At 48.2% G+C, this 21,564-nt stretch overlaps 11 protein-coding genes across 11 annotated transcripts; 5 read left to right on the top strand and 6 right to left on the bottom strand.

Moving 5' to 3' along the window:
• Positions 1 to 135: 135 nt before the first annotated feature.
• N7511_008986 (TauD/TfdA family dioxygenase) lies at positions 136 to 1,518 on the top strand (the record flags this gene model as incomplete). Its single annotated transcript, XM_057131363.1, has 4 exons — positions 136 to 543; positions 596 to 809; positions 865 to 1,073; positions 1,135 to 1,518. 4 exons carry the CDS (start codon positions 136 to 138, stop codon positions 1,516 to 1,518), a joined length of 1,215 nt encoding a protein of 404 aa, XP_056979351.1.
• A 78-nt stretch (positions 1,519 to 1,596) lies between these two features.
• Positions 1,597 to 2,874, bottom strand: N7511_008987 (fungal specific transcription factor domain-containing protein; the record flags this gene model as incomplete). Its single annotated transcript, XM_057131364.1, has 1 exon — positions 1,597 to 2,874. One exon carries the CDS (start codon positions 2,872 to 2,874, stop codon positions 1,597 to 1,599), a length of 1,278 nt encoding a protein of 425 aa, XP_056979352.1.
• Positions 2,875 to 4,250: 1,376 nt separating this feature from the next.
• Positions 4,251 to 5,469, bottom strand: N7511_008988 (FAD-dependent oxidoreductase; the record flags this gene model as incomplete). The annotated part of the gene is made up of 4 exons (XM_057131365.1): positions 4,251 to 4,330; positions 4,395 to 4,694; positions 4,747 to 5,029; positions 5,098 to 5,469. 4 exons carry the CDS (start codon positions 5,467 to 5,469, stop codon positions 4,251 to 4,253), a joined length of 1,035 nt encoding a protein of 344 aa, XP_056979353.1.
• A 923-nt stretch (positions 5,470 to 6,392) lies between these two features.
• N7511_008989 (uncharacterized protein) lies at positions 6,393 to 7,756 on the bottom strand (the record flags this gene model as incomplete). The annotated part of the gene is made up of 6 exons (XM_057131366.1): positions 6,393 to 6,695; positions 6,749 to 7,048; positions 7,112 to 7,303; positions 7,371 to 7,438; positions 7,487 to 7,523; positions 7,580 to 7,756. 6 exons carry the CDS (start codon positions 7,754 to 7,756, stop codon positions 6,393 to 6,395), a joined length of 1,077 nt encoding a protein of 358 aa, XP_056979354.1.
• A 494-nt stretch (positions 7,757 to 8,250) lies between these two features.
• Positions 8,251 to 9,943, top strand: N7511_008990 (putative MFS transporter; the record flags this gene model as incomplete). Its single annotated transcript, XM_057131367.1, has 4 exons — positions 8,251 to 8,457; positions 8,535 to 8,643; positions 8,702 to 9,246; positions 9,317 to 9,943. The coding sequence occupies 4 exons, from the start codon at positions 8,251 to 8,253 to the stop codon at positions 9,941 to 9,943; spliced, it is 1,488 nt and encodes a 495-aa protein (XP_056979355.1).
• A 507-nt stretch (positions 9,944 to 10,450) lies between these two features.
• On the top strand, positions 10,451 to 11,614 carry N7511_008991 (alpha/beta hydrolase; the record flags this gene model as incomplete). The annotated part of the gene is made up of 2 exons (XM_057131368.1): positions 10,451 to 10,696; positions 10,748 to 11,614. 2 exons carry the CDS (start codon positions 10,451 to 10,453, stop codon positions 11,612 to 11,614), a joined length of 1,113 nt encoding a protein of 370 aa, XP_056979356.1.
• A 401-nt stretch (positions 11,615 to 12,015) lies between these two features.
• On the top strand, positions 12,016 to 13,015 carry N7511_008992 (uncharacterized protein; the record flags this gene model as incomplete). Its single annotated transcript, XM_057131369.1, has 4 exons — positions 12,016 to 12,090; positions 12,138 to 12,203; positions 12,255 to 12,351; positions 12,405 to 13,015. 4 exons carry the CDS (start codon positions 12,016 to 12,018, stop codon positions 13,013 to 13,015), a joined length of 849 nt encoding a protein of 282 aa, XP_056979357.1.
• A 445-nt stretch (positions 13,016 to 13,460) lies between these two features.
• N7511_008993 (TauD/TfdA dioxygenase family protein) lies at positions 13,461 to 14,863 on the bottom strand (the record flags this gene model as incomplete). The annotated part of the gene is made up of 5 exons (XM_057131370.1): positions 13,461 to 13,811; positions 13,871 to 14,404; positions 14,464 to 14,645; positions 14,704 to 14,746; positions 14,801 to 14,863. The coding sequence occupies 5 exons, from the start codon at positions 14,861 to 14,863 to the stop codon at positions 13,461 to 13,463; spliced, it is 1,173 nt and encodes a 390-aa protein (XP_056979358.1).
• A 496-nt stretch (positions 14,864 to 15,359) lies between these two features.
• N7511_008994 (alpha/beta fold hydrolase) lies at positions 15,360 to 16,205 on the bottom strand (the record flags this gene model as incomplete). The annotated part of the gene is made up of 1 exon (XM_057131371.1): positions 15,360 to 16,205. One exon carries the CDS (start codon positions 16,203 to 16,205, stop codon positions 15,360 to 15,362), a length of 846 nt encoding a protein of 281 aa, XP_056979359.1.
• Positions 16,206 to 16,501: 296 nt separating this feature from the next.
• Positions 16,502 to 17,906, top strand: N7511_008995 (TauD/TfdA dioxygenase family protein; the record flags this gene model as incomplete). Its single annotated transcript, XM_057131372.1, has 4 exons — positions 16,502 to 16,791; positions 16,852 to 17,622; positions 17,678 to 17,777; positions 17,829 to 17,906. 4 exons carry the CDS (start codon positions 16,502 to 16,504, stop codon positions 17,904 to 17,906), a joined length of 1,239 nt encoding a protein of 412 aa, XP_056979360.1.
• A 373-nt stretch (positions 17,907 to 18,279) lies between these two features.
• On the bottom strand, positions 18,280 to 20,115 carry N7511_008996 (nucleobase cation symporter-1 family protein; the record flags this gene model as incomplete). Its single annotated transcript, XM_057131373.1, has 5 exons — positions 18,280 to 18,600; positions 18,663 to 18,913; positions 18,963 to 19,265; positions 19,315 to 19,627; positions 19,678 to 20,115. The coding sequence occupies 5 exons, from the start codon at positions 20,113 to 20,115 to the stop codon at positions 18,280 to 18,282; spliced, it is 1,626 nt and encodes a 541-aa protein (XP_056979361.1).
• Between the last annotated feature and the right edge of the window lie 1,449 nt (positions 20,116 to 21,564).

Consider the following 21,564-nt stretch of genomic DNA (forward strand, 5'->3'; position numbering starts at 1 on the left):
GAAAGAGATGGACTCGCCCGCCCTGCGCGCGTTCTCAATTTATACTTAAGAGGAGGCACTTGCAAACATTGGAAACGACAAACTTATATTCATTTCTGAAAGCAAATCATCCTCTAAGAGACTTCATCCACAGTTATGCCCGAGTCAACGGCCCTCGCTTTCAACCTCCTGCCGGATGAGGTCAGGCAATCTTCCGCCATAGGCGCAGAAGTTCAACTACCCCCCGGAATGCCCATGCTGGACCTCGATCGTCTCACAGAAAAGGACAAAGAGGTTCTCCAAGAAGCGCTGTTCAGAAACCAAGTCATAGTCATCAGGGGACAAAAAGGCATCGACCCAACTGTCCTGCCGAAACTCGCCAAAGTGTTCGACCCAAACGCATCTGATATTCACTCTGCGGGAGAGAAGGCTGTCAGTGATCCAAAGAATATCTTGTCAGCATACAAAGCCGGCAGAATTCCAAGAGCTCCTCAAGTTGGAATTATTGGATCGGGCAAGTTCCAAGACTATGAAGGTCTGGACGAGTTAGAGGTCGTGCATCTTGTATTAGTCCCCCTTCAATTATAGATGTCCAATCAACTGACCAACTCGCCAGGATCACACTTTATTCCATGAGAGCCCTCTTACACAAGAAGAACTAGATGATGGGTATACTCGTCCATACAGATGGCACATGGATACACCTTTCTACGAACGGCTTCCAGGAGAAGTTACCATCTTGCACTCGATTCAGATCCCAAATGTTCCGGATCAGAAAATCAAGTTCCCCGACGGAAAGGAGAAGACTATCGGTGCTGGAGCGACAGCATGTAAGTATATCTAAGCAATCAGTGGTCAAGATATGCTCTCTGACGGGATGTATAGTTTTCTCCGGAGCTCGTGCCTTTTCTCTTTTGACACCGGAAGAGCAAGAGTTTGCGCTCAACACCACAGTCACATATGCTCCCCAGGCATACGAATACATTCGCCAATGTAAAGCCTCCCACGACGGTCTTACTATTCCGACCATGGGGAAGGAAGTTGCCGTGGAGAAATTGTCGGAGTGGGATTGGGATAAAGTTGCTGAGCATCCAGTGAGTGTTACTTCGATCGTGACGGCCATTGCATAACAGTCAACTGACTATATTTCGATAGATGGTCTGGCGAAACCCAATGAACCCCGACCGGCCTTTCCTCCAGGTCCATGGTTGCTGTGTTTACAAGCTCACGACCAGAAACCCTACCACCGGAGAGATCTCGGTTATGGATGACGTGGAGACGGTTCGAAAGACGGTGTATAACATGCAAAAGAAGATTTACGCTGCTGAAAATATCTATGCCCACAAGTGGCAAGAAGGAGATGTAGTTATCTTCCACAATCGTGGTGTCATGCACAGCATTACAGGCCAACTGGCAAAGTACAAGGAAGAGGAGGATAAGAAACGGATGTTGTGGCAGTGTACTATGACGAGTACTACTCCCCCTAAGCCATTCCGTGAATACAAGGGCGTGAACGATACGGGATACGTGAGGGTATGAATTGAGGATAGAACACAAGAATGACTCAATAGGAAGAATTCAATCGGATTTCAAACATGAACATGGTATATATTTGCTTCACAGCTGAAGCGGGTCCTGCAGAGAGTAAAATGTCTCGTTGAACCAGGCATCGAAATCGATATCCTCTGCAGTTCCCCAGGTTGGTCTCATCTCATCAAAGTGTGCACCAATCACGTCCTGAGGATCAACACTTGGAATTGTGCCAGGAGATGCCTCGGTGCTGGGCGATCCCAGGTGTAGCCGACTGAACGTAGAAAATTTGGCCAAAATCTGACCAAAATCCATCATTTTAGAACTTGTGCCGCCAGTATTTATCTCAGAGCCCGCGGTAAAGATTGCATCGATTAAAGCGACACCGCGTTGAGCGAGAACATCAAGATCCCGCGAAGCAAGGCGCGCTCGAGCTGAAAGAATGGCCTCTTTGTAACTTTGCGCACTCGCACTGAATGCACTCTCGGCGATGGCATTGACTTCGAAGCACATTATGACTGCGGCTGTAATTGCGAACGCGGTGTGAGTCCAGATCGAAATATCCTCTTCCCGCACGATGGTCTCGTGTTCACGTAATATAGTCATCGCTGCTGCGACCGAGGTACGCCTTGTGTAGCTATAGGTTGGATCGTGGAAAGAGCGGAACAGGAACGGTCGATGAATCATGATAATCTTTTCTGCTGCTGTAATTGCCAAGCTTCGTCGGGCAATGCTCAGCCATGGGATTTGCTCTTCTTTCTCTTTGTCAGGACGCAAAAGGAATGGCGGTATATCTTTAACCACGGCTCTCATTTTTTGGTCCACTTGCAGAATATGTTGGTATTGCTCTCGATGGGGCTTCCGGCTTTTCATTGGACCCAGTCCATCCACAAGACCAGGCATCAGCTCTGCTAGATTCACTAGGACGCGGACGTAAGTGCTTGTAGTAGGTGTGCTGATTGGCATATCCATCAAGTCATAGTCCTCTGCGTTCATAGGGCGACCTGTCGAGAAGTGCATTGGGGAGATGCTGTACGTGTCGGTAAAGGGGATGGCGAAATGGTCTTGGATGATCATCTGACACCACACCCTTTTTCCAACTTCGCGCTCGACTCTCTCATCCCAGTCATCCTTATTTTGTATAGGCTTTGTCGAGTGGTCCTGAATTTTATGGACACCAAGGCACTCGGCGATGCGCACTGCAGCATTGAAGAGAGTCGCATTTAGTTGACTTAACCCGAGGTTATGAGCAACTTCTGTTGATATAACAATGGCCTGCACTGAGTATATTGAGAGGTTGCTGAGGAATTTGTTGTCGTACAGAGTTTGCACCATGGCAGAAAATAGTTGCTGCGCAGATTGCATACTGTGCAGGTCAACGTCAACCAAATCTCTCGCTTTGGGGCTATCCTGAATCGAACTGACGGTAGAGCTCAATACAGAGTAGTAAAGAGCTAACCAGAGGGGATCTTCGTATTTTCCTGTTTCCCAGAACAACTCACATTGTTCGAGGAATGTCGGGCCGTGGAAGCAATCATGATGCCAGGCCACATGACAGATATGGAACTTGATCAGTTTCTGAGCATCTCTTATTCTGGGAAGAGTTGCATTTAGTCCCACAGTAAATCCATCACCTTGAGATGATGAATTAATAGATACTAGCGGTAGGCCATTTTTGCGATATTGACACGCGCAGTTTCTGTGAGGAAAGCACCCAGCGGAGTTTCGGCCCCATGCAAGATGCTCGATGGCTGTTAAAAGGGATGAATCAACTTGATTTGAGGCAGATTCGATCGAGGCGGGCGGTAATTTCTCAGGCACACGCTCTTCGGTCAATGTTATCTCCTGCCGTGTCGAGTCTATATTAGACGCCTCAGAGGGGGGAATGTCCTGGCCAGTCTGCAGCCGGGATATCCTGTTTCGCACTTTCTGCGCCACATGGGTGATTCCCGATAAGGAAGAAGAGTCCAAATCCGCTAAAATCGAACCCAGAAACTCGATCTCCGAAGCATGCTGCACAGCGTTGCGCCGAAGCTGGACAACTTCTATTGAACAGTTAAGATTCAGCCGTTTACACCTTGTGCAAGGAATTTGTTTGTCACATTTGCGCTTGCGCTTCGTGCACTCTGTAACGTGTCAGTCCACCGCCCGACTCGAAGCAAGGATTTGGCTGTTACCTCTGCAGGCTTGCGGTTGACGCTGCGAAATACGGACGGAAGACGCCTTGTCTGATGAGACACTCATCGCCTGAAGAGCTGGAGCACAGCCAGCCAATTATCCCATGCCTGTGTTTCCCGCTGATGGAAGAAGAGGAGTGGGAAGTGGAAAAAGACGGAGGTTGCCGGGGCTTGGCGCACTAACGTCGATCTCGACCTTGTCCATTTTGTCCATAGATGCGCGAGGCGTTATGTTTCCTTTTTATTTAATTCGAGCTTCTATCAAATAGTTCGTTCTCATTTGTCCTCTAGCTATTCTAGAATCTTCCATGCTTTTGGTCATGTGCCGACTATCTCCACTCTCGTGCTGCGACCAGGGGGCTCCCTTGCACGATCTTGGAAAACTCATGTGCATCCAAACAGGCTTGTCTGGAATTGCGTACACTGGGCTCTGAACGTGCAAAGACATCGTTTTCATAGGCGGCAAGGGAGGAGGTCAAGGTGTCTTGATCAAATGAGCTGGTCATCGGGAAGAATCAGAGTCAGTATACGCCCATAGGGCCATGGTTCAGGAACGATATGACCTCACCTTGTCTGTCTCATGTCAACATGCTTAACGAGATCCAAAACATCAACGATCGCATTGTTGGCGCCTTCTCCGCGGTCTGGTCAAAATCAGTATCATGAGATCGCCAGATCAGCTCAAACGGATGACGACAAGTCACTTACACATTGTCATGGTATGTGCTGAATCACCCATCAAAACTGCCCGAGGATGAGCATACACTCGTCCTGGTTCAAATATCCAGTCCTCAATTCGGAGGGGGCGCACTTCTACGTCATCTGGAAGATTATGAACCAGCGACCGGAACGGTTCAGACCAGCTCTCAGTCAGACTTTTCATCAGTGCAATGCGCCCTATATTATCGCCTGGAACTGCTATCTGCTTTGAATCCGCATAGGAGACGATCACCTGACAGTGATAGTGGTCCTTGCTACTGGTCTCGAAGTTGCCAGGGGTATCCAAAACTACAAAATTAGTTATCTGGCCAGTCTGTTACGGAGGACTCGTTAGACCTACAGCTGAAAAAGAGAAACACATCTGAGACAGGATGCGAGCCTTGGAAAATGTAGGGATCGATAGATTCGGCGCCACCCAGCTGTTCTGCAGTGTAGAGTGTTGATGCACCGAGGATTTGCACAGGCAATGGGTTCATCTTCATTTCAGGATACAGAATCTCACGCGTACGTGATCTTGAGCCATCGCAGGCAACGAGTAGTCGTCCAACGCACGAAGCGCCATCGCCGAACTGAGCTGTGATTGTATCTGCGGAGGATTCGATGTTTTGTAGATTTTTATTCCACTAAGCGTGTTGAATCAGCGCCAGTTGGAAGTCGAAAATGCCAGACTTTCAAGACAGCTGTGACTTACCTCAACATCGATACCAGTTGTCAATAGCTGGCGTAAACGAACACGACTGACCCGAATACGCTCAGCTGCGGGTACATCATACAAAGAAGCTCCAGACTCGAGATCGAAAAATTGGAAACGACCAGTGTCCCCACGAGCAGAGGCCTTTTTGTTAACAAAGGTCTCTGGGAATCGCTCAACCAAATGCTCCGGTAACAGTTCGCGCAAGGCAGGAAGTGACCAGTGCAGTGTCAATCCCCATCCACCACTGCGGGCGTCGATCGCGGAGTCCCGATCGAAGATCCTAAATGGAACATCATGTCGCTGGAGATACTGGGCCAAGACAAGACCACTGATACCCGCCCCGATGATAAGAACAGGGTGATCGGCCATGGTCAAGGTGCGGTTGTTCCAGAGGTACAGTAGATACACAAATGTGCCGGCTTGGACTCCTTAATTTTTCACAGCAAGCACTGCAATATCGCTTGTAACCTGACCCCTGTAGGCAAACCGACTGCAAGTTGCTCCTTCAAGCAATCATGCCACCCATGTAAACCTTACCACTATAAACCTGCGAATAGGAGATGCAGGATTTTGGAGACGGGTTGCAATTTACAGTACAGTACTGTATGCCGAATCCTTCGATATGGAGCCTATGCTAGCCAGAGGAGGAGCCCTACATTAGTGTACATTGGATTTGACACGGGACACCCGCTCAAACTGACACTAAGCGTGAGTGTATATTGTCGATCCACATTTAGCTTCACATTTACCTAAGTCTGCCGCCTTAGTTCGGGAGAATCAGGGCTCACCGAGACGGTGCTAGGCGGACTCCGGTGAAACAGCGCTGCCTGGCAGGGGGGTTGATTGGCAAGCTGTGGGGGACAAAAAGATTAACCTTGTCATCCCTAGCGAATCCGGTGCGCGATATTGATGGCGGCAGGTCCACTACCCGGGATCTTCTGGTGGATCTCGGTCCGTTAGGGCATTGATCGGAGGTCTAGCTTAAACTGTACAGCAGACCCCGTCTTCAAATGAAACTTAACGGAGCAGGATCTTGCCGGAAACTTACGAACATGCTAGATCTAGTATATCCACCCTTTGGTTCAATTGCTAGAGCGCTAGGAAACTCCCATAAGGGATGGTACCGGGTTGCCAAAACGAACGCCACCACGCGCAAGGGATGGGGACTAGCAGAACACATCCTTGTTAGAGGTGAGAAGCCAATATCTTAGCACCCCAGCTAGTCTCACACTCTGATAATAATATAATGTACATGAATTAAATGGCGCAATGCTTTTCCCACGGTGGATCTCTCAGGCCCCTTTCGTCGACCTGTTTTCCAATGAGACACTGTATTCCACGGTCATTTCAATACCTCCGTGGTCTCGATCCTGGCTTGACAAGATCAGCTCCTCGCTTGGGGTCCGTTTGGGAGGAGCTGGGCCAGACACGTTTGACTGCAGCTGAGAGCGCCCGTCTTTCGACCAGTTTTCCATTGCATAACTTCTGCCTCGGCTGTCATAATAGTTTCCCTTGGTTCTCCCGCTACTAGATCGGAAATCTCGCACAAAGCCCTTGAGCAGAGGTGCTAAGTAGGGAGCGCAAGTGACAATATTCTAAGGATCGTTAGCCCTAAGGTTTCCGCCACCTGTTTCACTTCCTGACTTACTCCCACGTTGAATTCAATTGTGCCCCACAACACCAGCATTGTCGAGTTACCGTCTCCAAACGCCACGCGTTGGATTTGTGTAAGTCGCAGGATGGAGCAGATTGTTGTAAATAGACCGAGGAGGAAAAGACACACCACACCTGCCTTTTGCGCAGTCTTGATGTTCAGGCCGAGAAGGAGTGGGATTGGTAACAGAATAATCAGGACATCGAAAATGATGGTGAAGATTGCGAGACCGTAGAATGTCGCCCCGACTGGAAGGCAGGTGCCCTCAACGTGATTGTTCCATGCTCGTCGAACCTATGAGACCAGAAATATCGTCAGGTTCGTATCACACTGTGGGAGGTACAAGGATTGTGTTACCGGTCTGCAATTGAAGATTAGGACAAGGGCCCCAGCAATATGCCCCAGCGTACAGAGAGCGATCACAATCCAAATAATAATTCGATAAGTGTGCTTGGAGGTTCCAGAGATTAGGCGTAGATAGCTAAGACAAAGCGAAGCCTTGAAGCCTGCAATACCGATTTGGTAAAAAGGTCGCCCTGCGTAGTTGATCTGTTGATCCGGATATTAGCCTGGCTTTTCTTCCCATTCGTAGGTCACATCGTTCAACGGTTCGCACCTTGCTGTAGGTTGGGAAATCCAGCTTAGGTCGATCCCTCAGTGGCAACCCGAGGCCATATCGACTTTCTATGGTCATGAGAATAGGTTGATCCAGGACGGGTGATTATGGCTCACGAGAAATGCACAGCGCGCTATAGATGATACTAAATATCTAGTTGGGAGTAAGTACGGCACTCGCTGGAACTTGTCTGGGAAAGATACACTCACCATACTCCCAGCCATCACCCAGTCCGCCGCAGCCAGTCGACCTGACTGAGCCCGAACATAAAGTCGCAAGGAGACGGTCACCACCATCAGCATGGTCAAACTTAAACATACTCCCAGGATCAGACGGTACTGCGATGAGGCCTCGACTTCGGGGGTGGCATTATAAACCCAACCCATAGTTGCGTGTAAAATGCATCAAAGAGGTAAAGAGATGAAGAACATACCGTTCAGGTAGGACGCCACACACATATGACCTGTTACTACACAGTTCTCATGAAATCCTGCTGCAGGACTTTTCCACTTTTCCACTTTCCTCATTGGTTCTAGATCCGATAACACTCTGCATCCCTTCATAACTCAATCCTGCCTTGGCCCCCATGCAATACAATTTATTTCCCCCACCCGGTGCTGCGTTGGGAAACTAGACTCGGCCGTCGACCGGTTAATATGATTTGATGATATCTCGTGCCATGCGTGTATTGCATTCTCGGCCCCGCCACAGTTTCAATGCTATTGACTTGGTCGTTTTAGCTCATTTGGTCGAACTCCGAGTATTTCCATCTTGCCCCTGTTAAACCCTCGCTGCCGTCCGGGGTTTCTTTTCTTTTCTTTTTTTCTCTTGACTAATTCGATTTTTGTGTTGATTTCATTCCCCCTTTTTCCCGATCGCCATGAGCGAGAAACAACCTGAGACATCACCACACTTGGTGGGTGCAAATGGACTCGACGATGCTGTGGTGTATCTAGACGGCCATGCAGGTGGGACAGACAGCCCACCAGTTGATCTGCAGGCGCTCCGCCGAAAGATCGATCGCCGGTTGATGCCATACATGTTTTGTTGCTATGTTTTACAGTTCCTTGACAAGGTGATGCTGAACGTATGTCACTCTCTGACTTGAATATTTTGCGCAAACTTGTCTTTTTCTCTCGCTTAACATGAGTTTCATCTGCATAGTATGCCGCCGTGATGGGAATTAAGAAAGATTTGAAGCTTGTTGGTAACGACTTTTCCAATACTGCGACTTGGTTTTTTATCGCCTATTTGATCGCTGAAGTTCCCAACGGTAACAAAACCCCTCTTATTCCATCTTATGAATAAAATTTGCTAATACAAATATCAAGTGTATTGTTTACAAAAAGCGCCCCCAGCGAAATGGCTGGGAGGAAATGTGTTCCTCTGGGGAGTCGCAGCAGCGGCTTCATCTGGAGCACAGAGCTACCAAGGTCTCCTGGTCGCACGAATCTTTTTAGGAATCTTTGAAGCCACCGTCGGTCCTTCGTTGATGTTAATCAGCAGTCAATACTACACTCGAAGCGAGCAAGCCCCTCGATTCACCGTGTGGTACATGGGGCTTGGTGTTGCCCAGATTCTCGGTGGTCTCATCTCCTTTGGCTTCCAGCATGTACACCATGCATCAATGGAAAGCTGGCGCATCATGTTCCTCGTTCTAGGACTTGTCACGTCTGTAGTTGGTGCTCTCACCTTTTTCTTCATCCCGGATACACCAATCAAAGCTAGTTGGTTGTCTGAGAGTGAGAAGATTGCTCTCTTGGAACATGTTAGCGAGAACCAGACCGGCGTATGGAGCACCAAGTTGAATTTAAGTCAAATTTGGGAGGCTGTTGGTGATGTCCAGCTCTGGCTCTTGACAATCACAACAATTCTGGTATGGCTCACATTCCATCCCTTGCTGCCTATCTATCACATCATCCAGCTAACACAGCCTGTGATCACAGATTTCCGTCTCCAGTGGTGTGGTCACCACGTATTCATCGACGTTGATTGCCGGATTTGGTTTCACAGGACCCATCTCGGCCCTCCTGAATACACCTGGCGGCATCGTCAGCATCTTCTTTACCCTACTGGTCGGATTTGGAATTCGTCAGACCTCACACCGCTGGGCATGGAACGTACTATGTACAATCCCTGGAATCATCGGCGGAGGTCTATTGTCCTTCCTTCCAAAGACCAACAAAGCCGGTGTCCTGATAGGTATCTACCTGGTCAACGCCATTGTCGCCACGCTGCCAATCCTGTACCAGTGGACAATGGCCAACTGTGCTGGACACACCAAGCGTGCATTTGCGAGCGCACTTGTCGCTGGGTCTTTCTCCGTTGGTAATATCATTGGACCGCAGACATTCCAGGCCCATGACGCGCCGGAATACCGCCCTGCTAAGATTTCTGTCCTCGCAACGCAAGCTGCCGCCGCTGTGCTGTCTGTTGTTTTGTTCCTCTACTATAAGTGGTCGAACCGTCGCAAGGATGAGACTATGGGACAAGTCGATGAGACATTGATCGATGAGACGAAGTGGGCTGGGCTCACTGATAAGCAGAACCCTTCATTCCGCTATGTCTACTAGATATCAAAGGTAGTCATGCACTGTTGGGGCTTCATGATTTGAAGGTGTACATGAAAATTGGTTTTATCTCACTGGCTGATCTCTGCAAATATATTTTGGGGTGAGAAATACAATGTAATTTAGAAGGATGAGACATAAGTTCATATCACTCCACGCGTCGAAACGCTGCAGCAAGTTGTATCAAGTTTCTACCAAGACTTGTAAGCTAAAAAGCCACGAGAGATATCATGTACAACATTTATTTTCCAGGAATCACTGCATATACAAGAGAGTCCAATGCAGTATACAATCGTTCTCCACTTGCCGCTTCTGCAGGGCGCAGGTGGCGTACAAAGGGGCTGGGGCTTGACTATGAACTTGGCATACGCACTGGACCCTGAGTCCCCCAATGAGGAGAACATTCGATGCCGATCGAGGAATAAATTTGAAATCACTGAGAAATTTTCAAATTTGAACTTCACAGCATAAAATCACCTTTCGTCGCTTAAATTAGGTCGTCCTGTCAATATGCATGTCAAAACAGGGCTCTTATGGGGTGCCTGGGCAAGTGCTACTGCTTCAGCCTGGCCCGGTGACTCCAGTGAGGCATCAGCCCAGAGATCGTACATGTATGTTGGAGGACACTATGCTCTCAATGGTGTTGGCCAGCATGTCTTCGCCGATCAGATGTACGTGGAAAAACTGACACCGGCTGAGGGCTCGACCAAGCCGTATCCAATTGTCTTCATCCACGGACAAGCTCAAACAGGAACCGTATGTGTATTATCGAAAAAAACTCTTATACAGTGGCTAACTTTGATATAGAATTGGCTCAACAAACCGGACGGAGGAGAAGGCTGGGCCTCTTATTTCCTCTCCAAAGGGTATGAGTGCTATATCATCGACCAAACCTTTCGTGGCCGCAGCGCCTGGTTCCCCGACAATGGAAGGATGAGCACCTACAGTGCCGAGACTTTGCAGCAGCGCTTTACCGCACCAGAGTTGTATGGCCTGTGGCCACAGACTTCTCTGCACACCCAATGGAATGGGACGGGCGTGATGGGCGACCCCATTTTCGACGCTTACTATTCTTCAACGGTCGAGTTCCTCAGTTCAACAACCGACCAGCAGTCTACCGTCCAAACTGCCGGCGCTGCTCTGCTCGACATGATTGGGTCTCCAGTCATCCTTCTCTCCCATTCTCAGGGTGGATTCATGCCCTGGCTCATTGCAGATGTACGCCCAAAACTCGTCCACTCCATCGTTTCCATTGAACCCAGCGGCCCTCCCTTCCAAGATGCAGTCTTCAGCAACTCCTCTACGCGCCTCTACGGGCTCACCGATATTCCTCTGACGTACTCACCCGATTTGACGGATCCGCTCGACTTCGTGAAACAGGTCATCCCGTCCAACTCGTCATTGTACTCCGACTGTGTGATCCAGGCCGAGTCCCCTGCTCCGAGACAGCTCGTTAATTTGGTCCATGTGCCCGTGCTGGTCGTGACAACTGAGTCGTCTTATCATGCGCCGTATGACTGGTGTACAGTCAAATTCCTCAAGCAGGCAGGTGTCCCAGCACAACATCTTCAGCTGGCGGATATCGGTATCCATGGAAATGGTCATATGGTGTTCCTGGAAAAGAATAGCTTACAAGTTGCCTCGGTTCTGCAGCAGTGGATGGAGAGGACGTAGTCTGTGAGATCTCAGAAAGGTTATATATTTGGTCAGTAAACCTCCATTAGGAAATCTGCGCTCCCTGTTAGAAGAGAAAATATTGTGAACTTCATATCACAGTAACCAAGACTATGCTGGTAGTTTGATTAATAAAATATAAAGGCTAATTCATATTGTTGTTCTCTGGTAGGCTTTCAAAAAGGTATGCGCGCAACTGGTTCTCTGGTGGTGACAATCGCGATTGTTTACATTGTCCGGTAACAACTCTAACTTTCCACCATTGTTTACTCCCTCCCGTATCTCATTCAACATTTAGTATTGTGATCAAGAAATATTTCATCGCGATATCCTCCACTGCTGACCTTTTGCTTTCTTCTCGCAACCACAGTCCCCAATTGTATCAGCTGTCAACACTCACCATGCTGTGGATATATCTCATTGCGGCGTTGATTCAGCTGTGCTGGGTCACTCTCGGTCTCTCTGAGTCTACTGTTGTATGTTTACTACCACGGCTCGTGATTCCAACCGCTAACCATAACAGACCATTCCTTGGGTAGGAGACGGCCCCGATTACTTCCAGGGCTATGGCGCCAAAGTCCTTGGCTCAGTGAGTATCTTCTCTGCTCTTCAAGAGTCCCGTTTCTCACGATGAACACAGCACGGTGACACCACTTCCTATGCAATCAACTGCCTTGCCGCAGAAACAACCTGTCAGTCGTTCTCGCCTGATCTGACTGTTGTTGCTGGACCTCTTAGTAAGTGACTATGCTGCCCTGTGAGATAGCTCAGCCACTAAAATACTGTTCAGCATACGAGGTGATTGGGAGCGGTGCTGCATTTGACATCAAGTCGGATTGCACATTCATCGGTGATCCCTCGCCCACTCTCGCAACCTGTGTCCAAACCATCTCATACCACAAGACACCGGTTGTCACTACATCCTCGATTACTGTCACTGGAACCATGAATCAGATGACAGGAATCTACCCTGCGATGTTATGCATGACTGAGACTGGAGATTCTACCACAACCAATCAACCAGCCAAGACCGAAGTACCCGTGTCGACCAAGCCACCAGTTTCGACTACGACTTCCAGCCTTGCTACAACCAGCACAGTCAACGGTCAATCAACTGTTGCTGAGACCGAAGCCCAAATCTCGACAGCGACTGAAACCCAGATCCTCCGCCGCCCTGGAAATTCCACCATTTATTCGAACGGCACGGAGACAGTGACAGTGTCCGTTTTTGTCACCGAGAGGCCCGCAGCTGTTACTTGCAAGTGTGACTGTGAATATCCCCAGGTTAACCAGACAGTGATTTCGAAGGTCAATCCCAACGGCGGTAATAATATCACGGCAAAGAAAATAGGTCTAACGCTACTGGGTGCAATTCTCACCATTGTTGCATTTTGCATCTAAGAAACTTTCTGTAATGAAATAAGAGACACCTCGATATTCAAATCAGTCTGTGAAAAATTTTGTGTGATCTTCACGAGAAGGAGACAAGAAGGGGTCAATGGTGATGAGGTGCCGGATGTTCACGAATCGACAAATAGTCAGAGAGAGTTATTCTCTAGTTGAAAAAAGCTAAAAAAAAGGTTGACCCCATGAACTATGTCCAGACATTAATCTCGTAGTCATTTGAAGAATCCTTTGTACTCTTTTGTACTACCTATAAGTCAGGCAAGCAAATATTCGAATGGATACCCTAAAGGAGTGGCCTTCTGACATTAGGTTTGAATCATTCAAAGACAATTTCTACGTCTTCCAAGTCAATCTTGATGGTCTGAAATGTGAGAAGTGGCACATTTGTGCTGTTCGAAGTGTAATTAACTCTGCAACACTTGCTTGTGGTAAAAGACCTTTAAGCCTTCAATGGAATTGGCACGGGACCCCTCGGACCAATGCTGCCACTGATATTTGCCTGGTGCATTGATCTCGGCCCCATACTTATGGGGTAGTCAACAGCCGAGTGAAAGAGCCCATAATTATCCCAAATAGCCATGTCGCCCTCTTCAACTGGAGCCAACAGAACGTACTCGGGCGTTAGGATACGATTTTGAATATCCAAAAGAAACTTCCTGACTTTCGCGACATCGTCTATAACATGAGGTTTCTCGTCTTGGGACTTACGCAGATAGAGCTTTTGAGCGCACATGCCATGCACCTGGAACGCCTTCTCACCCGTCAACGGATTAACCCAGACCAAAGGGTACTGTGTTCTGAGTTTAGCAAACGTTGTACCAGAATCGGACTACAATGTGGATTGGATACCTTTTTGACAGCACTCGGATCATAATCTCCCAGCTCTTCCATCGTCAGACATTTACCCCCTTCTGCCAAACCTAGGCCATTGGAATTTCCCTTGCTGGCCCCGACCCACTTGTATGGATATGGTGCATATTCGACCCAACTGTGGTCGGCCAGAGCTTGTTCTTCGGGAGAAAGCATTTCGTACAGCTGCGAAGTGCTGAAGTATGCAGTCTGGCCAGGTGGTGACTTTAGGGATCGGCCCGACCCGTCGGCCCACTCAACGGTAACGTTGGGCCCTTTGGGAAGGGTAATGCAACGCAGAGTCGTGAACCATGCGGGATCTTTTCCATAGAGTGGAGCATCGATATGCCAGCGCTGGAAACGTGTAATGCCGTTTTCGAAGTCTTCCATTGATGGCGGAGTAGCATGGAAATCATTACTGAGTCCACGGTCAATCGTGTGGTTTTCAATCCCAAAGTGATTTTCTCCTTGAAAGCCCTTGCCAATGAGGCGCACATTCTCCGCTCCAGGGATTCCGACGACCTCTCGTCCTTGCTGGATTGGTCCAAGTCAGAACGCCATGATCTGTAGACTTTTCAAGAAGGGTCACTTACGGCGAGAAGTCCTCCCTTCTCACGGAACGTCTTCAGATCACCGTGACTATGGCCATCGCGTGCATTTGGATCGAGACGGGTCACCAGTTCCCATTGCTTTTTCGGATCTAGATTGTGCTGAGCTTTTACAACAATGACCTTGTGACGCCAAACAGCGGCCTTGAGACGATCGACATCTTCATCTGCACATCGGGTTAGAATGACTGTTATATTATTGTTCTCTTGAAGATGAAGACCCACCTGATATATTGTTCAGATCCACACCGGTCACTCGAGCTCCAAACTGTCAAATTGTTAACTTGAATAACTCTTTCCAGGCATTGAATACGTTACTTACATTGAACTTCTGCTCCGGAGTTCGCTCGATTGGAGTCACAGTAAAAGAGGTAGATTCAATCATTGCGCAGACTTGGATCCGTTATTGACTTGAATACCCGAGAATCGAGGATGATATTTATTTGATCAATACACCCCGCGGGCCCATTTCCCCGGAGTCTGAGGGGATGCTTATCTGTCACATTGTATTTGATTGGGCTGTCCTATCTGCTGTGCTCGGCCGAGGGCGGCCGCGGTCGGATGGAGGTTCTGCAGATACCCATGGGTATCGTAGAAATTTCTGGGACCTGTAGACCTGTAAGAATTCACCACGTAATCTCTGTTCTTTGACGCAGATCAATAATGATTTAGATTACTCCATGAATGGGACTGGATCGTGGTTCAAACCAAGGTATCGGGAACATTCAGATCGGACGATGTTGCAACGGCCGGTTACGGTAGCCACAATACCAAGTGAAACTGCTTTGAGTAACATGATTTGATTTTCAAGCAATGGCTTAATACTGGACAATAGGGATTCGGAAGTTATATCAATTTTAACCCGAAGAAGACAAATGGAATTAAGTACATCTATTCTGAAGCGCTTGAATTGCTTCCACGGAACCCGCCAGGTCCTGTAGAAGCATCTGATGTCCAACACCCCCAAGAACCTTGACTGAGGCATTGTCACCAATGAGCTCTTTCAATTCTAATGATCTTTCAACGGGTGAGATAATGTCCCCACTTCCGGCTAACAACAAAGTTGGCGCATCAATGGAGCTATAATCGGGATCAGAATGATTTAAATCCGCAACTGCTTCACATGCCCTGGCATATGCCTCAGCGTCGCAGCTGCCAACAGCGTCTCGGACAGACTGTCGAATCTCAGAAGCTACCGAGCCCTGAGGTGGGAAGTTGGACCTTGCAGCCATCTCCGCAGCAGCTTGAATACCCTTCTTGCGTGTCTCCGCGGCCATGTCTAGCATTCTTTCTCTCGCAGCTGGAATATGGGCGATTGACCGTCCAGCGCCGAGCAAGACAACCAGTTGAGTTTGTGATGGATGTTTGGAGGCGTAGTGCATTGAGACGATGGCTCCGAGGCTGTGGCCGATGAGGGTAATCTTGGCTCCTGTTGTATTCGTAGGAGTGCTTTGCAAATATTTCACGAGATGTTCCAAGTCATTGACATATCGTGTGATTGAGAGAACAACTTCAGGCGAAGATAAAGCGGTTTGACCAAATCCTTCAAAGTCTACACAGACTAGACGGTTCAGTTGAGGCGAAAGAAAAGGTAATAGAGAGTCGAACGTCTTAGTCGATCCCCCTAGTCCATGAAGAAAAATGATCAGCGGTCCTGATTCATTGCCAGATTGCGCATAGTGAACATTGGTGCCATTGGGCGTTTGAAGGTAGAATGAAGTGTGCATTTTGGCGGCTCTAATGTTGAAATCCAAGTTCGTCTTTCTGTTGATTTGTACCAAGCTGCTTATTGAACGGGTCATCTTAAAACTCCCAATAAATAAAATGCCCGCGGAACCAAATTGTTAACCCTATCAACGGATCCGACCGCGGCCGAAGTGAGTCGCACATCTATACCCGCGATCCGGCCGACGATATGCGCATCACGCTCAATTGAATCCTTTATGACATGCCTTGATATGATAAATAAGTCATTTATATGAGTTTGTCCTGGAATTCGGAGTATCATTCAATCACAGCCACCATGGTGTTTGCTGTTTCCACCACCGCCACCGAAGGCGAGGCCCCCAAGATCCTGACTGTTCGCGAAGTTTATCAGCCTCCATCAGCAAGTCGGACCAATGGACGTGTTATACCAATCAAGCATGCAAATAAGGTAGACTTCGGAGCTGAGATCTACGGAATTGATCTCAACAACTTTACCTCGGCCGATTTCGAGCTCATCTCTGGTGCTCTCCACCGACACAAGTTGCTTGTGTTCAAAAAGCAGCCGCAGATGCTGACACCTCAACAGCAATATCGCTTGACTTCATGGTATGCTATCGAAGTAAATATCCTTCTCTTAACAATTGCTGATAATCTCTTATTCAATAGCTTCGATCCGGACGAGAAAACTGGAGGTTTCGCCCACGGTGCCGATCCAGTCCTCCTCTCCGAGAAAGGAGTCACGATATATGGTCTCCCCAATCGGCCAGCCATTAACTCTCAGCCCCAAGTTCACATTCTGGGGCGTGGTGAAGTCCCCAAAGACCACTTTGATTTCCCACCAGGATTCAAAGTGAAGGGTATTGACCACGTCAACTTTCATCTTCCTCCACACACCCCACAGGAGGAAAGAGATGCAGGATCCAGCCGTTTCTATCAGTGGCACTGGGATGGATCTCTTTACAAGATTCCCCCGCCGCGTGTAGGTTGTCTCCTGGCTGTGCGCACTCCCAAAGGCCCCGATGTCACCGTTCACTGGGGCGATGGAACGGGAAGAACGATGGACATTGCACCGGGTGCAACTGCCATGGTTGCTGGATCAAGAGCACTGCAAATCTTGGATCCGGAGTTGCGTGAGATGGTTCTTAACAGCCGGATCGAGTACGCACCACACGCGTTCCAATGGATGTCAACGGCGCGCAGCACTCGGCTTGGTCATCTCATTGAAACAGAGGGTCTCGAGATGCCACTAGACAAGCTTTCGCCTTGGACGGAGGACAATATCTGTATCTATCCTATGGTCTGGACTAATCCAGTAACCGGAGAGAAGTCGTTGCAGGTTCATGGTCAGGGTGCATTCAAATTGTATCTGAAAAGCAAAGTCGACGGTGAAGAAACCATCGTAACCGATCTGAAGGAAGTTCGCGCTTTTATGAACAAGTATGCTCATACAGTTCTTTTTTTTCTCCATTGTGATTAACTAACTCGGTTGCAGAATTATGAGTCCAGTTTTGTCACCAGAAAATATTTACGCTCATCCTCACGAGGAACAAGATGTCATCCTCTGGTACAACCGGGCCTTATGGCATAGTATTGTGAGATTTCAAACATCTGAATTGACCCATGTAAATTCTAACAAGTCACAGACCGAGTTCCCAGAATCTTATGGACCGCGCATTATGCATCAGTGCAACATTGCAGCATCGGATCATCCATCAATGTAGGGTATAGGATATTTTCTTTGAACGAAGACAGAATTCAGATACATACAGAATGATATATTTTCGTACATATTTTCCATTTTATGATGTACAAGGAGCTTCCTACGATGGGAGCGGTTAATCTTCAAATACAAGCTTCCATTGGATGTTGACTTTCCAAATTTCCAATGAACTCAAGTTATGAAATCAACTTTCTTACCTGTTATGTTGGTGCGTTTGAAAATCTCCCATTTTCTTGTTTCATTACAGTCCGGATATGTTGGGTTCAGTCTCAAGTCAACTAGGGCAATTTTGGGAATCAATGAACGAGAAAGAAAAATCATTCTATCTTATGTATGTTAATGATGATTGACAAGAGATATTGAGCTTTCCCGCATTACATCTTTGGTGAAGTGAATGATCGCTTTAGATCTCCTGCACTCACATCCGCCTCCACATCCGAATCCATCGCATTCAAACGAGAAACAACGCCTGGAACCACAGCAGGCACCAGTGTTTCTCTATTAGGCCAGAAATGATTCAATACAAAGTAGAGAACCAATGAAAGACAAAACCCATAAAGATAGTTGATCGCATATAGATGCTGCAGACCCGTATCGATTTTCACATTATCTGGTGTTACGGCGTGTGCCAGACCTGGGAGAAGGGGCACGATGACCACCAGATTACAGACAAGAGCACGCCAATTTGTTCCATACTAAAGTTTAGACAAGAAGTTAGCCATAATCTATGATCGGAGTTTGAACAGAAAGCAAATACCTTATAGTAGTATATTCCCTTGGGATCAAACAGGGCTGGCACGTCGTATTTACGATGCTTGATAAGCCAGTAATCACAGCATAGAATGCCCGCAATGGGCGCCATGAAGATAGCATATGCACCCATAAAGCTGAGGAATGTTTTTCCGCTCTTGATCACAATCCATGGACATAGTGCCCACCCGCCTAGGAGAATGCACATGATCATTCCGCGCTTGATGTTGATCCATTTGGGACACATGGTAACCACATCTAGGAACGTGTTAGCCTGGCCTCATACCGCCGATGCAATAGTACTGACCATTGGCAAATGATACGCAGTTTGCTGAGACATTATTACAAATTTGAGCAAGTAACCATAATGTCCCACAGAAAAAGGCCGCGGCTCTGCCACCAGGAGTCCCTTGCCATTGAGCAATAATTTCTAAAGGGCTCCATAGAATGGTGCCATATAGCTGTTGGGATGCACCGGCGGCTATAATACCAAAAAGACCAGTAATAACCTTGAACAGAGGGATCATCGGTAGTTGCCATACCGGACTGCCGGGCTTCTTGCTGAAGCGAGAGAAATCCGAAATATTGACCGCAAGTGTTGAAAAGCCACCTAAAATGAGTAAGACTCTGCTCCCGATTGATATTCAACATTTTCTTACCTGTGATCGAGGTCATATTCATAAGCCACAACCATGCACGCTCAGAGCCATGAACACTAGGTGGCTGCTTGAATATAACATCGCCGCCCCCCGCCTTCACAGAGATCCAGATCACCATAGCCAATGCCATGGGTGGCACGAGCATGGATTTGAATATGAACATATACTGGAGCTTATGAGTAGGAATGAAGAGGAATGGCGTTTGAATGACATGGTATACCACGTAGGAAACCATGCCTTGCGTTGTGATAGCCGCTGACTTGGGTAGATGATTAGGAAGATTGGTGTAACTGGGCCATATAGCTGTGATCATCTAATTGAGTGTCAGCTTGGATGTGTCAACAGTTCTGAGAGTATACTCACTGCAGTCACGCATTGCCCTCCATACGAGCTCTGGATGCCGAACCAAAACAGGGCCAAGATCGCACGCGAGGCTACACAAAAGTAGCCAAAGTATGTGCCATAGCTGGCACGGATAGCGACAGGAAATGCAATGTGCAGATCGGCCCCCACGGCTCCATTGAGAACTGTTGGGATGGCATTACACAGGGCTGCGACCAAAGTCAAAGTTACCGTGTCCGTGGCTGACAGACCTGATGCATATGCTGAACTAGCCGCAGACCATGTTGAGACGGTGACTAGATCTGAAAGCCAGTATTGTGTGAAGGTCCAGCCCGTCCAAGTCCACTTCTCTGGCGGGACTGGGTCTTGATCGGCGTTACTCCACACATGCGGTGGAGCTATACTGCTTTCTTGCTTGGGCAATGCCCAGTCCTTGCGATGGGTACGCAGACGCATCATTGTTGACAATATTTTGATACCGTGGGCAACATGGGTCTTTTGAGGGTTTAGAGAAATGATAAGGGAAAGCCGTACGCACCTCCTTGATAGCGCAACTTGGAGGTGACACAAAGCGACAAATAGCCCTGCAAGATGAAATCACTCGTGTTCACGCGTTCTCAGCCAGGTTTCTCCCCGCATTCCTGTATAAATTGGCCTATAAGGCGTCGATCGCGTTGCATATGGCTTATCTACTATCACGGGTTTAAACCTAGCGTCGGCCGAGATGATAGCGCGTATAAAGCCAAGAGTCCAACCCGTGTTTCACCCGTGGGATCACTTTTTTCACTATGAATTCGGCGAGAAGAAAGCGCTTGGCATGTGCAGAGTGTACACGTCGGAAGATCAAGTGCGATAAGGTGTTGCCGTGTCGCAATTGCCGTCATAGGTGGGTGTTGAGTCCCTTGCTTGGCCAGCTCAGCTTCTTACGCCGATCTTCAGAGGCAGTTCCTGTTATCGCACCCCGCAACCTTTGTCCCGTCCTCGAATCACTGCCGATTCTCCACGCATTTCCTCTGGAATTCATTCGATAGAGCGTTCAGAGACTCTCGCCGCCTGTTTAAATGAATTGCTGAGAGCCCGAGAAGGCCGCAGTCCAAACCCGAATGATAGTGCAGTTTCATTATCGGCAAGAGAAACTCCATCGACACGGATTGCCTCGGAACTAGGCGACACTAGTCCCGGCCGCGAGACAACTGAGGTCGAAGACGCTGCGACAATATTGGAGTTCCTGGCATGGGGCCGCAGGAAAGTACCTGGTTTTGATAGTCTAGCAGGCGATCAAAATGGAGTTCAGGGGCAGTCTCCTGGAGATATATCCCAAGCTGGAGGACCTGGCGACCATCCTCAGTTGCGCTTGACCGATGATCAGTCTTCACTCCCGGTGCTACAGCTCTTACTTCCCGAGCCGGCAATTTTACTTCGAATGATTAAGTATCACTGCGACTGTCTCTTATGGTACCATGCATCTTTTCATCGACGCAAGTTTCAAGACGAAATTGAAAACTTCTTGAAATGGCATCATGGCCGTATTGATACCAATCAGATCGATCTTCAATGGGTAGCACTTCTCTTTGCTGTCCTAGCCGGCAGCATGACATGTGCGCCTCGCTCAACCGCTGTTTCATGGGGATTTGAGGACCCAGAACGCGCAACGCTGGCGCACCGATATTTCAAGGCGGCATTAGTATGTCTCAATATTGCGGACTACACTGCTCGCCATTCTTTATGCGGGATACAGTGTATTACAACAATGACCATAAGCGCCCACTTACTCGGTCATTCCAATAGTCATTCCGTCAAACTAGCTTCCGCAGTGCGAATTGCTCAAAGTCTGGGAATGCATCGACTTGGTTCTGAAACTGATGACAATACATCAAACAGAGCACGAAGAGAGATCGGCCGACGCCT

The sequence above is a fragment of the Penicillium nucicola genome (assembly GCF_028828085.1).
Source record: "Penicillium nucicola strain IBT 29836 chromosome Unknown utg000010l, whole genome shotgun sequence".
Lineage (NCBI taxonomy): Eukaryota > Fungi > Ascomycota > Eurotiomycetes > Eurotiales > Aspergillaceae > Penicillium > Penicillium nucicola.